The 13,316-nt window shown below is 36.6% G+C and overlaps 1 protein-coding gene across 2 annotated transcripts; it reads right to left on the reverse strand.

Moving 5' to 3' along the window:
- Positions 1-5,635: 5,635 nt before the first annotated feature.
- aifm4 (apoptosis inducing factor mitochondria associated 4) lies at positions 5,636-13,316 on the reverse strand. 2 transcript variants are annotated; one of them, XM_079824258.1, is made up of 20 exons: positions 13,060-13,316; positions 12,762-12,852; positions 12,596-12,677; positions 11,036-11,145; positions 10,682-10,791; positions 10,496-10,540; positions 10,326-10,401; positions 9,858-9,970; positions 9,635-9,721; positions 9,461-9,552; positions 9,212-9,342; positions 8,427-8,542; positions 8,271-8,342; positions 8,126-8,189; positions 7,970-8,046; positions 7,773-7,890; positions 7,191-7,289; positions 7,016-7,091; positions 6,810-6,914; positions 5,636-6,675 (listed from the first exon to the last, which is right to left on the reverse strand). In XM_079824258.1, the coding sequence occupies exons 3-20, from the start codon at positions 12,661-12,663 to the stop codon at positions 6,642-6,644; spliced, it is 1,593 nt and encodes a 530-aa protein (XP_079680384.1). In that variant the 5' UTR covers positions 12,664-12,677; positions 12,762-12,852; positions 13,060-13,316; the 3' UTR covers positions 5,636-6,641. The 2 variants fall into 2 exon arrangements, with proteins under 2 accessions (XP_079680384.1, XP_079680383.1); XM_079824257.1 differs by having other exon boundaries at positions 13,135-13,303.

Consider the following 13,316-nt stretch of genomic DNA (forward strand, 5'->3'; position numbering starts at 1 on the left):
TTCTGCTAACCCTCAAGGCATCCAAGATGTAGGTGTCTTCGTTTCTTCAGTAGAACACAAATTAATATTTTTAACTCCAACCGTTGCTGTGTCACTCATATAATGCTTGTCAATGGAGTCTAATTCTATTAGAGTAAAAAAACATGGACAGACAACTTCAAATTAAACCCCGCGGCTCGTGACGACACATTGATGTCTTAAGACACGAAACGATCGGTTTCTGAGAGAAACCGAATGGTATTTATGCAATTATATCACCTCATATCAGACGAATGTCTTCAGCTCTCCAGACTGCCTTCACTTCCCGTGAGTGAGGTCAAAACTCCGGCCGGGTCATAGATATGTATACATAGATTCCTCATTCGAGCGATCCACGCCATGATTCACGCAGGCACTAATCTATGTATATATCTATGACCTGGCTGGAATTTTGACCTCACTCACAGGAAGTGATGGCAGTCTGCAGAGCTGAAGCGTTCGTCTGATATGAGGTGATATATTTGCATAAATACCGTTCGGTTTATCTCAGAAACCGATCGTTTCGTGTCTTAAGACATCAATGTGTCGTCACGAGCCGCGGGTTTAATTTGAAGTTGTCTGTCCATGTTTTTTTTACTCTAATAGAATTCGACCCCCTTGACAAGCATTATATGAGTGACACACAGCAACAGTTGGAGTTAAAAATCTTAATTTGTGTTCAAACTGAAGAAACGAAGACACCTACATCTTGGATGCCTTAGGGTTAAGCAGAAAAACATCACATTTTCGTTTTTTGGTGAACTATACCTTTAAATGACTATGTTGTGAATAGTTTTAAAAGTATAAAAGTTTTAAGTAAAGTACAGTCAGTGTGCACTTTATTAGGATGCTTGCTTGTTGATACTGTGTGCAATAGTGTAATTATTTTATTTATGCTTAAATATTTATTTTCAGAATTTAGTTTCACCACTGAACTCTTTTTTTCTTGTTCTACCTCACCTGTTTTTACTATTTGTTAAATATAGTTTTTTTTAGTTCAATAAATGTTCCTTTTTTAATTTTTAAATTGTTATCATCATGATCATTGTGTCATTTTTATGATGTAAATTGAGGGAGCAAAAGCAGTATCGGCTCCAAATATCGGCTCAAGAAAATCAGCAGCCCGTATCGGTCATTGGCTAAGGCTGATGAAAAACTAAAAAATCCATATTGGTCGATCCCTAATCAGAATATTCGAAAGATCGGAGGCAACACGCCGGAGACGGGTTTATTGAGGATGATGTGTCGATAAAACAATTATTAAATAGGAATAATCGAAATATCTGAGTTATCATGCCGGAGACGGATTTATTGAGGATGCCGTATTGATGAAACAATTATTAAAGTGCAATATTCGAAAGATCGGAGGCAACACGCCGGAGATGGGTTTTACTGAGGATGACATATCGATTTAACAATTAGGAATATTCGAACAATCGGAGTCATCACGCCGGAGACGGGTTTATTGAGGATGACATATCGATTTAACAATTATTAAATAGGAATATTCGAACAATTGGAGTCATCACGCTGGAGACGGGTTTATTGAGGATGCCGTGTCGATGAGGCAATTTCAGGGGGAGTCTAATTGACACGGTCTCTGCAGACACTTCAGAGTCATGCTTTGGTCTTGTCTGGGCGCAGGTCCACCATCTGAACTGGATACGGCCCCGATCCGGCTGACTGCAGTAGACCTCGGGATAAAACAGAGAGACTAACATTAGCGTAGATGCCATTCTTCTGATGATGTAACGAGTACATCAGGTGTTATGGGAAGTGTTCCCGGTTCCGGCTGACCTAGTTAATGCAGCCTAACAATCATTTAATTGAAAAAGTGTTTTATGTGTATGCCATAGTAAAGAGATGTGTTTTTAGTCTAGATTTAAACTGACAGAGTGTGTCTGCTTCCCAAACAATGCTAGGAAGAACGTTCCAGAGTTTAGGTGTTAAATAGGAAAAGGATTGACCGCCTGCCGTTGATTTTGATATTCTAGGTATTATTAACTGGCCAGAATTTTGAGACCACAGTAGACGTGATGGAGTATAATGTGTTAAGAGCTCGCTCAAGTATTGGGGAGCTAAACCATTTAGTGCTTTGTAAGTAACAAGCAAGATTTTAAAATGTATGCAATGTTTAATAGGGAGCCAGTGCAGTGTTGACAGAACTGGGCTAATATGGTCATACTTCCTGGTTCTAGTCAGAACTCGAGCTGGTGCATTTTGGACCAGCTGGAGTTTGTTTATTAAGCAAGCAGGGCAACCACCCAGTAGAGCATTACAATAATATAGCCTTGAGGTCATGAACGCATGAATTAACTGTTCAGCATGTTGCATTGAGAGCATGTGCCGTAATTTAGATATATTTTTAAGATGGTTGAATGCAATTTTACAGATGTTAGAAACGTGGCTTTCAAACGAAAGATTGGTATCAAAGAGCACACCCAGGTTCCTCACTGACGACAAGGACTTGACAGAGCAGCCATCAAGTGTTAGACAGTATTTTAGATAACTACTTGTGGGGCTTTTTTGTCCAGTAATTAAATATATATTTTTTCTGAATTGAGTTGCAGGAAATTACTGGTCATCCAATTTTTTATATCAGCTATGCATTCCGTTAATCTTGTGAGTTGGTAAGTTTCTTCAGGGCGTGAAGAAATATAGAGCTGAGTATCGTCAGCATAACAATGAAAACTAACGCCTTGCTTCCTAATTATATCTCCCAGTGGTAGCATGTACAGGGTGAAAAGCAATGGTCCTAGCACTGAGCCCTGCGGTACTTCATACTGAACTTGTGATCGGTGTGACATTTCTTCATTTACTGCTACAAACTGATAACGGTCAGATAGGTATGATTTAAACCATGCCAATGCAATTCTACTAATGCCTACATCATTTTCGAGTCTATTCAAAAGAATGTTGTGGTCAATAGTATCGAATAAGCTTTAGCTTTCCTGTAGCTCAAACAGTAAAGCATGGCGCTAGCAACGCCAAGGTCATGGGTTCGATTCCCAGGAAAAGCAAGAACTAACAAAATATAAAATTTGTACCTTGAATGCAATGTAAGTCGCTTTGGATAAAAGCGTCTGCCAAATGCATAAATGTAAATGTAGAGAGATACAGCCACGATTGGATGATAAGAGTAAATCATTTGTAACTCTGATGAGAGCTCAGTACTATGATACGGTCTAAATCCTGACTGGAAATCTGCACAGATACCATTTCTTTCTAAAAAGGAACATAGTTGTGAAGACACTGCCTTTTCAAGTATTTTTGACAGAAAGGGTAGATTTGAGATTGGCCTGTAATTGACTAATTCTGTAGGATCAAGTTGCTTTTTTTTAATAAGTGGTTTAATAATAGCCAACTTAAAAGTTTTCGGTACATATCCTAAAGACAAAGATGAATTAATGATATTAAGAAGAGGATCTATGACCTCTGGTAGCATCTCTTTTAATAGCCTAGTCGGTACAGAGTTGAGCATATCCTCAAGAGCAGTGCATTTTTTAAAATCAAAATTGTAATTACTTGCAATGAAATCGAAATGTTCCTTGAACACTGATACCTTGAACACTCTAACTAAATTATTAATCCATTATCTTATCTTCATTAATGACAACGTTTGTGCAGAGCTGTGAAAATACTGATAATCATGTTGTTGATTTTGATGATTTAAAGAGTTTAGCCAATTCTTCTTCTCCTATAGCAGTGAATGAGTGTAATTTTTCCTTAGTGGCATTACAATGCTCTGTCTGTTGTCATACTGTAGTAGACGGCTGCATGGTTAACATTTTCTTCCTAATATTATCAATCTTACATGTAAAGAAGTTCATAAAGTCATTACTGCTGTGCTGTTTACAAACATCAGAAGTTGAAGCTTTATTTTTGGTTAATTTAGCCACTGTATTGAATAAATACCTAGGGTTGTGTTTGTTTTCTTCTAAGAGATTCGAGAAATAAGCAGATCAAGAAGTTTTTACGGCCTTTCTGTATGCGATCATGCGCTCTTTCCACAAATTACGAAAGACCTCTAGTTTTGTTTTCTTCCAGCTGCGCTCCATTTTTCTGGCTGCTGTTTTAAGGGCCCGAGTGTGCTCGTTGTAACACGGCGTTGGACTATATTCTTTAATCTTCTTTAAGCGCAGGGGAGCAACTGGGTCTAAAGTACTGGAAAAGAGAGAGTCAATAGTTTCTGTTGCAACATCGAGTTCTTCTAAGCTATCTGGGATGCTGAGGAGATGATACTGATGAGGAAGATTATTTAAAAATCTTTAGTGGCAGCAGTGATTGTCCTGCCATTTTTGAAATGATGGGGCGGCTTTGCAGCCTTAGCTAAATTAAGTATACATGATACTAGGTAATGATCTGAGATGTCATCGCTCTGCTGCAGAATTTCAACGATATCAACATTTATTCCAAGTGACAATATTAGGTCTAAAGTATGATTATGGCGATGAGTGGGTCCTGACACGTGTTGCCTAACTCCAATAGAGTTTACAATGTCTTTAAATGCTAATCCCAATGCGTCTTTTTCGCTGTCTACATGGATATTAAAATTACCAACAATTAGTACTTTATCTACGGCCAGTACTAACTCTGATAGAAAATCAGCGAATTCTTTGATAAAGTCTGTATTGTGCTCTGGTGGCCTGTATACAGTAGCTAACACAAATGTTAAACGGGATTTATCATTTACACTACATAACGTTACATAAAGCACCAAAACTTCGAATGAATTATATTTGAAACTAGACTTCTGAGTAATACTGAAGATATTATTATAAATTACAGCAACCCCTCCCCCTTTGCCTTTCAGACGCGGCTCGTGTTTATAACAATAATTTTGGGGGGTTGACTCATTTAAAGTAATGTAGTCGTCAGGTTTTAGCCAGGTTTCTGTCAAACACAGCACATCTAGATCATTATCTGTAATGATATCATTAACAATAAGCGCTTTTGGGGAAAGGGATCGAATATTCAGCAACCCAAGCTTTATCAATTGTTCATCTGTATTATATCTGTTGTTTATTTGTTGGACATCAATTACATTTTTACTGTTGAATGGTTTTGATGTTTTTTTTTTTGTATTTACTAATTCGGGGAACAGACACAGTCTCTATATGATAATATCTAGGTGAAAGAGTCTCTATGTGCTGGGATTTATCTGACTCCGGTGACATGAGACAGCTAGCAGACGGTCGGTTTAGCCAGTTTGTCTGCTTCCTGACCTGGGCCCTAGTGAGTCAAGGTTTAGCTCTAAGACTATGTGCCAAATTATTTCAGTAGAACGTTGTTTTATATGTGTATTTATGTAATTATAATTACTTTAATTTGTTAATAAAAAGTCTGCTATGATTGTAAGTGTAATAATTACGGAATAAGAAATCGAAATAGCCTATTTACCGTCAAAAAGTGTACAAAAAGAGTAATACAAAATGACATATGAAGAAGATTATCGTATTTTCTGAGCAATATTACTTCTTAAGTGTGTTAAAAGCACATAACACCAATTGTGACACCTCAGTAGATGTAAATCCTTATGGTGTTGTCTACACAGCTTCTCTGAAGATATTCATTATCTGTCCTTTTTGATGTTGCAATGTATCACCATTCTTAGAAACAAGAGGTTTTTGAGTAATGACAACATGATCAAAATTTGTTACAATTGCCCCCGGTCTCCCCTACACACTAACACAAATGTGCGCGCAAACACACACACACACACACACACACACACACACACACACGTCTGGTTCACTATCCTGTGGTGACTCTCCATAGACATAATGGTTTTTATACTATACAAACTGTTTATTCTATCCCCTTACACTAACCCTACCCCTACCCCTTTTACATTTTCAAAAAAACTAATTCTATATGATTTATAAGCTTGTTCCCTCATGGGGACCTCGATTTAGGTCTCCACGGTGACATGAGTCTGCATGAGTCAGTGAGCATTCAGCTTGAAGTCTATCAGATAGAAAAACATGAACACACACACACACACATTGGGTTTCCACATTTTATGGAGACTTTCCAAAGACATAATGATTTTTATACTGTACAAAGTGTATATTCTATCTCCTATACCTACCCATCACAGAAAACTGCATTGTTTTTTTCAAAAACATTATTTAGTATGATTTATAAGAATGTTTTCGTCATGCGATCCAAAATGTTGTCCCCACAACGTTTCTTGTATAGCTGCAATTAAAATTTGCATTGAAGATTAAACAAGGTGCTCTAAAACTAACTGACCCTAAGACCTCTGGAGTGATTTTTAGACTTGTATGTGTTTCTAATCACAATGACATGATAACTTTTCTTGGGTATGTAATATTTAAGTAAAGAAAAAGTAATATATTTTATTGTCTCATAAAATTTCCAAATGCTTGTCACACATTATTTAGTGCATCCTAGTGCAGCTGGTAATCATCTGTCTCTGAGAATACTGTACCAAAACTGTATATTCTTTCCAGGAACAAAAACATTAATGTAAGAAAAAAAAAATATATAGAAGACAAAACACATTACTGTCTTTGTTACTGAAGATAGGTAAGAATAAAATGATAGATGGAAAAACTGTAATCAACACAGTCATGGAGGAAAGTGTTGCCAAAGCACTTTCATGGGAGCTGCAACCAGCTGAGGTCATCAGATCTGTGAAAGGAGAGAAAACCCTGTATTATATCCCCTAAACACGCATGCAAATAAATTCAATAATTGCATTTTGATTCATAGTTCTGGCATTTTGGATGCAATGAGTTGAGGGTTTCTGACTTATTGATACTCACTGTGCCTGAGCCTTAGTGACCCTCTTCCCCATCAATAACATTTCCGCCAACCTTGCGACAGCAGGGTCAAAGTTCAAGCTGGCAGCTGCAACAACTTCTTCATCTCTGGATTATGATATAAACAGTGATGAATGAAGAGAGATCATAATTTCAAGATATAAAGATTTCATGGACTTTTAAGGCCTCTTCATAAACTACCAGCTTACTTGATATAAAATGCCAAGAATTTTCTTTCTTCAGTACTTCCTTTGAAAACAATGTCAGTGTATCCTTCTCCATAGCCTAGTAGAATTAAAATAGACGAAGAGTTAAAATGACTTTATTCATGTATTAAAATATCATATTTGCTCAGAGAAGGGAGATTTATCTTGGAATGGTCACCTGTATATCGGATACTTTTTCCCAACAGCATGGTCCAGAAATATGGCACAGTATCAATCGCAACCTGTTGACTTAGCATGTTTAAGCCAGCAATTCTTCCTGTGGAAGACCACCACCACATATTTTACACATGACCACAAAACACAACCCTTCAAAAAAAATTTAACTGTTTTCTATTTTAATATATTTTTAAATGTAATTTATTCCTGTGATGGCAAAGATGAATTTTCAGCATCATTACTTCGGTCTTCAGTGTCACATGATTCTTCAGAAAACATTATAATATGCTGATTTGGTGCTCAAGAAACATTTCTTATTATAATCAATGATGTAAACAGATTAATATTTAATCTATGCTTAATATTTTTGTGGAAATCATGATAAATGTTTTAGGATTCTTTGATGAATAGAAATGTAAAAAGAACAGCATACATTTGAACTAGAAAAATGTTTGGTAACAATGTAAAAGTTGATCAATTTAATGTGTCCTTGTTGAAATAAATGTGTCCTTGCTGTATTATTTCTTTTTTTTTTTTTTTCATTTTTGAACATTAAAACTCTTATTGTTATATCAGGTGGTACCTTGAGCTTGTGCCAACTGCCAATGTCCAATATTGACTCTCTTATGTCCGACCATAGGAAGTGGAAAAGACACCACATCTCCAGCAGCAAAGACATCAGGAATGTTGGTTTTCATGAACTGAAAAAACACAGATGTCATAAAAATGGCTCTATTTGTTAATTAAAGTGTTTGCTGTATGTGATATGAAGGCGGTTACCTTGTCAACAACAACAGCATTGCGTGAATCAATTTCCACTGATGTACTCTTAAGGAAATCAGAGTTGGGAATGACACCTTTGAAAGGAATATAGATCATGTAACTGTTTTGTGACAACAACAAAACTGCTATGACAAAAACAGTTTTTGTACATACCAATGCCCACAATTACGATATCCGCTGGAAGGACTTCACCATTTTTCAGAACAACTTCCTTGACCTAAACAAATAATATCTTTTATTTATGATGCACTGACATCAGCTCCATGATTGTTTAGTAACGCGCTTACTCTTACAGTACCTTTCCATTTTCACCCCGAATTTCAGCCACACTATTGCTTGTGTAGAACTTCACGTTTTTCTCCTCCAGCATCTTTAGCAGAAGAATAATTACTTGTGATAGATGGTGTATAACAGTAAACCAAAAATGAAAGAAAATATCACAATGTTCACTGACCTCCATTGTCATTTTTCCAATATCTGGACCTAGTGATGACTGGAAAGGAAACTTACTGCTGCCAATAACAGTGACGCTGGCTGCCTTGTCAGACAGATAAGCTGCTACCTCCATTCCTGATTGATAATTGAAAGTCATAATTTGCAATATTGCCATTAACTTAGGCTGCGGCAGCATACAGTGATAGGAGAGCAACAAGACACGTCCAAATGCAATGATTGTGTCACATCCTGTCTAGTGATATGCCTTCCTCTGATCATTTTTTGAAAGCAGCATAGAAGTGACAGTTGAGCCAAAAAATAAAAATGGAGCCTGAAATTCGCAAGTGGTACTCGCTGCAGAGTCCACCTCCAGCTCCACCTCTCTAGGCGTCTAATGGGGTGGAGGTATAGAGTTGTGGGTAGGGTTAGGGTGTGGTTAGATATTCTAGCTCCACCCATTAGGCTCAAATTACATTCGCTCCTTCTCGCTGGAGATCAAGTGAGGAGGAGCTAGACGTAAACTCCACCCATTTCCCCTGCAGTGAGCAGCTACTTGAAATTTGTGGTTTGTAAATGTACGTTTTTGACCAACTTTTTCAAGTTTTGATATAATTTATAGTGGGAAATTATTATTATAGTAATTCAATATTTGATTGAATACATTTCATGAGGTGCACAAACGCTGCCTACAGATTCACTGCCTGATAGAGCAATGAGACAACAGGTCAGCTTGCCTAAACTTTCAGACACAGCCTTAGCTAGTGCTTGTGAAAGAATACTACTTTCCAGTTGATTTCTGTATACCTATGAATGAAGTTCCAACGATGACAGCCTTTTTGCCTGCACTTAAGCGATGAATTTCTGTGGCATCCTTATAGCTCTGCAGCAATTTCACATTTTCTAGTTCAGCACCGGGACACTCTAGAGGTCTGGCTCTAAATACAAAAGTACAAAATTCACCATCAGACGTATGTCTATCATTATATATGGTATTTTTAGACATTTATCTAATCTTGAGCACTTTTAAACTTTTATAACAAGTTATGATCTAACCTGCCACCTGTAGCAATCAAGAGCTGGTCATAGTGTTGGATAGTGCCATCCTTGAAAGTCAATGTTTTAGCCTCTGTGTCAACAGACTTTACCTTTGAGGTACAGTTATTATTAATGTCCATGAATAATGCATGTGATCCCAGGAAAAGAAATGGATGATATAAAACAACCCACCTCTTTTTTAGTCCACACTTCAATTCCATGGTGTTGAAGGAAATCACTCTGTCGCAGCAACAACTTTTCAATTTCAATATTCATTGCCTACAAGAGTCCATGTTGTACACACAACATCTTCATAACAAGGAACTACACAGGTTTATACATTCAATAAGGTAATGGGGAGCCATTAAAATCATATAATCTGGGTTTGTTTCATCTAAGGACCATGGATTCCAACCTTGCTAAGCTTGGTCTTATCCAGAGGCAGTTCCTCATCTTTAGTAACCATTATAATTCTCCCTCCATAATCATTCTGACGAAAGGTTTCTGCACATTGCAATGAAGCTGGACCTGTGAAAACACAAAGCCATACAAATGTTGCATTTCCCACCATGACAGACTAGCAGAGTGGCTACAAACTTGGTGGCCATGGTGGATAGACTTGTGCATCACATTTAAAATGTATTGGAGGGACAATGAAACATATAGTTGAACTTCAGCTTCTCAACTTTACTTTGTTTAGGTTAACTTGAAAATGTTTTTTGTTAAACATATTTTATTATTTGGCTGACCCCTTGCAGTGTGACACAGAAACCTCTAGGGGGTGATGAACACCTCAGGATGAGATGAAAGATACACTTACAGGGAATAAGCATTAAATATACTTTATAGAAAGATTTGTCTAGATGATGTATCTATTACTCACCTGCTCCAATCATAACAAACGTGTGGCTGACTGCAGGCACTCTACTGCACATTTTCTTAACACGCTTCTTCAGTTTCTAAGAAGTGCAAAATACATAAAATTTAATGAAATGCTCCTCAAAAGCAACTACTCTCGAGCTGAACCTACAATCATAACGGTACATGACTAACCTTTTTATCAGCGGTCACATACACTTTACCAGCCTCAACTTTGACCTTAACAGGACAGAAGTTAAAAAAATAGATAATGGTTTCATTCATTATATACTATATGGGAAATTGCATGTAAAAATAATTTGTATCAGGCATATGACACAAAAGAATGCTTGAGTACCATCCTGCAGTATTTAATCATACTTTGTATGTAGGCAGAGAGTCCAGTCCAGGAAATTCTTCGATATCTCCAGTTTTAGTATTGAAACATGCTCCATGAAACGGGCACCGAACTCGATCTCCAAGCAATGCACCTACAAGCATAAAACTGCTTTTACGATGGTTGGAAACACAATGCCACGGTAGACTTGAAATAAATTAAGGCAGAGTAACCAGATATTGCTCAGAATAGAGAATGACAAAGGATAAGGGCACAGAATGATAAATGAAAAAAACAAAACCTGTTTTCATTGTACTTACAGTACAAAGTAAACACAGGACATGGTTATTTATAGCTCAGTTTGTGTCAGCCTGTGTGATTTTCAGACCATACCCTACCTTTGATAAGCGGGGCGCCATAATGAGTGCACAGACCACCCACAGCAGTAAATTCTCCCTTATTGCGTACCAACAGGATTTTATGCTGGTCCAGCTCAACCTCCTTCATTCTAGGACAAACGTGGTTGACATGAATGATGCCAGAATGAATAAATAAAAAAAATACAATTATTTTTACACTGGCGGTCAAAAGTTTGGAATAATTATAATTACATTTGAAAATAACTGTTTTCAATTTTAATATATATTTAAAATGTAATTCATTCCTGTGATCCCAAAGCAGAATTTTCAGCTCCAGTCTTTGTTGTCTTTATTGTATATTTTTATTTAGTATTCAATTATTATAAATATCACTGGTCCTCAATTATGATTAATGGATATTATCAATGTTGAAAACAAGTTTTGTTGCTTAATATATTTATGGAAACTGTGCTAAAAAAAAATTCAGGAATCTTTGATGAACAGAAAAGAATAGAACTAGAATAGAACTCATCTAGAAATTTTTTGTAACATTATAAATGCCTTGTCTGTCATTAAATAAAAGTATTAATTTCTATTTAAAAAAAAAAAAAAGATCTTACTACCACAAACATTTTTCAACATCGATGATAGGAAATGTTTCTTAAGCAGCAAATCAGCATATTGGGCTGCATCTGAAATCACATAGGCTCCGTCCGAAATCGCGTACTTCCATACTATATAGAACGTACTTTTTTAACGGTCGTAAAGTACGTTCTAATTCAAATGTAGTACAAACTCACATAGTACGCGATTTCGGACGCAGCCATACACTCTTGAATAGGTAGCCTACTTATTTTGAATAAGTAATTCACAACCGCTAAAAAGTATGTTCTATATAGTATGAATGTGTGTAGTATGGACATACTAAATTCGTCATGTTATCATGTGACCTACCAGTGTCAGTTACATTGCTTCATGCCATTCATAAATCCTGTCCCATGGCCACATGGGATAGTAAAGTGTCCATTGTATTCACTGGAAGTTGGTCATCTGGCTACTTTTTGCAGACTCTTTTATGAGTACTGTGAATTCAGACATGCTTTAATCACATACTGTTTTTCGCCTACTATAGCCCAAATACTAGTAGGGAAGTATGTGACTTTGGATGCAGCCTTGGGAAGATTTCAGGAGAATCTTGTGACACTGTAGACTGGAGTAATGACTGCCTAAAATTCAGTTTTGCCATCGCAGGAATAAATTACATTTTAAAATATATTAAAAAAGAAAACCGTTATAATAATAGTTAAAATAATATTTCTTAATTTTTTACTGTATTTTGATCAAATAAATTCAGCCCCCCAAAAATGAACATTTTAAAATATATTAAAATAGAAAACAGTTATTTGAAATTCGAATAATATTTCACAATATTACCGCTTTACTGTACTTTCATAAAATGAAATGTAGGCTAATTATTCCAAACTTTTGACCCTCTGTGTTTTTATAGCTTAGCTAATAAATAACTAAATTAAATAAACACTTTCATTAGCCTATTTATTGTCTACAAATGTTTGGATGATTCTAAAAGTTGCTTCTTACTGTCCATCCTGCAGATCAGACTCTAAACACACCATCTCCGTGATCTCTTCACACTGTTTTGTCTCCATTGTTGGTTTATCAGCTGAAGAAATAACAACTAATTAGTAATGTAACAAAAGTTGCAACTCTTCATTTCCAATCGGTCCATTTAAAACATCACTACTACCTTTATACAGAGAAGCACGTCTGGTCAGTCAGCTTCCACTGCTGTTTCAAACGAAGAAGAGACTTGAACTTGCACAATATTCACCACTTATCTGTAACACAAGATACATCACTAGGGATAAGTAGTGATGGTAACTAAATTACACAAGAGACTGCACAAGAGCAGAAACAATAAAGTTATTAATTTTTTATAAGGAAAGCGCGTTGCAAGCTGTCATTGGCTCGACGAAATACTGAAACAACACACCCTGAGCTGAGATGTCTTGAAACACAGGAAAACACGATAAAAAAATTCTTACTATAGGCTAATGTTGCTATCTCTGGTGTCGTCCTCGCTCCTCGCGTACTACTTTATCACTTTCCTAATTTCTTACCTGTCAGGACGAAATTGTCCGGTTCTCAAACGGCAACCTTATGATTTATTTGCAGTCCATTCAGAATAAAGTAGCCTAGTTTAATCGCTGACAGCTCATCATGACACAGCATAAGCGACGGCTAAACTCAAAAGACTCTCCGCCAATCGGTGAACGTGGCGGCGACATCAAATTGTTGCACT

The sequence above is a fragment of the Gobio gobio genome, assembly GCF_949357685.1.
Source record: "Gobio gobio genome assembly, chromosome: 8".
Taxonomy (NCBI): domain Eukaryota; kingdom Metazoa; phylum Chordata; class Actinopteri; order Cypriniformes; family Gobionidae; genus Gobio; species Gobio gobio.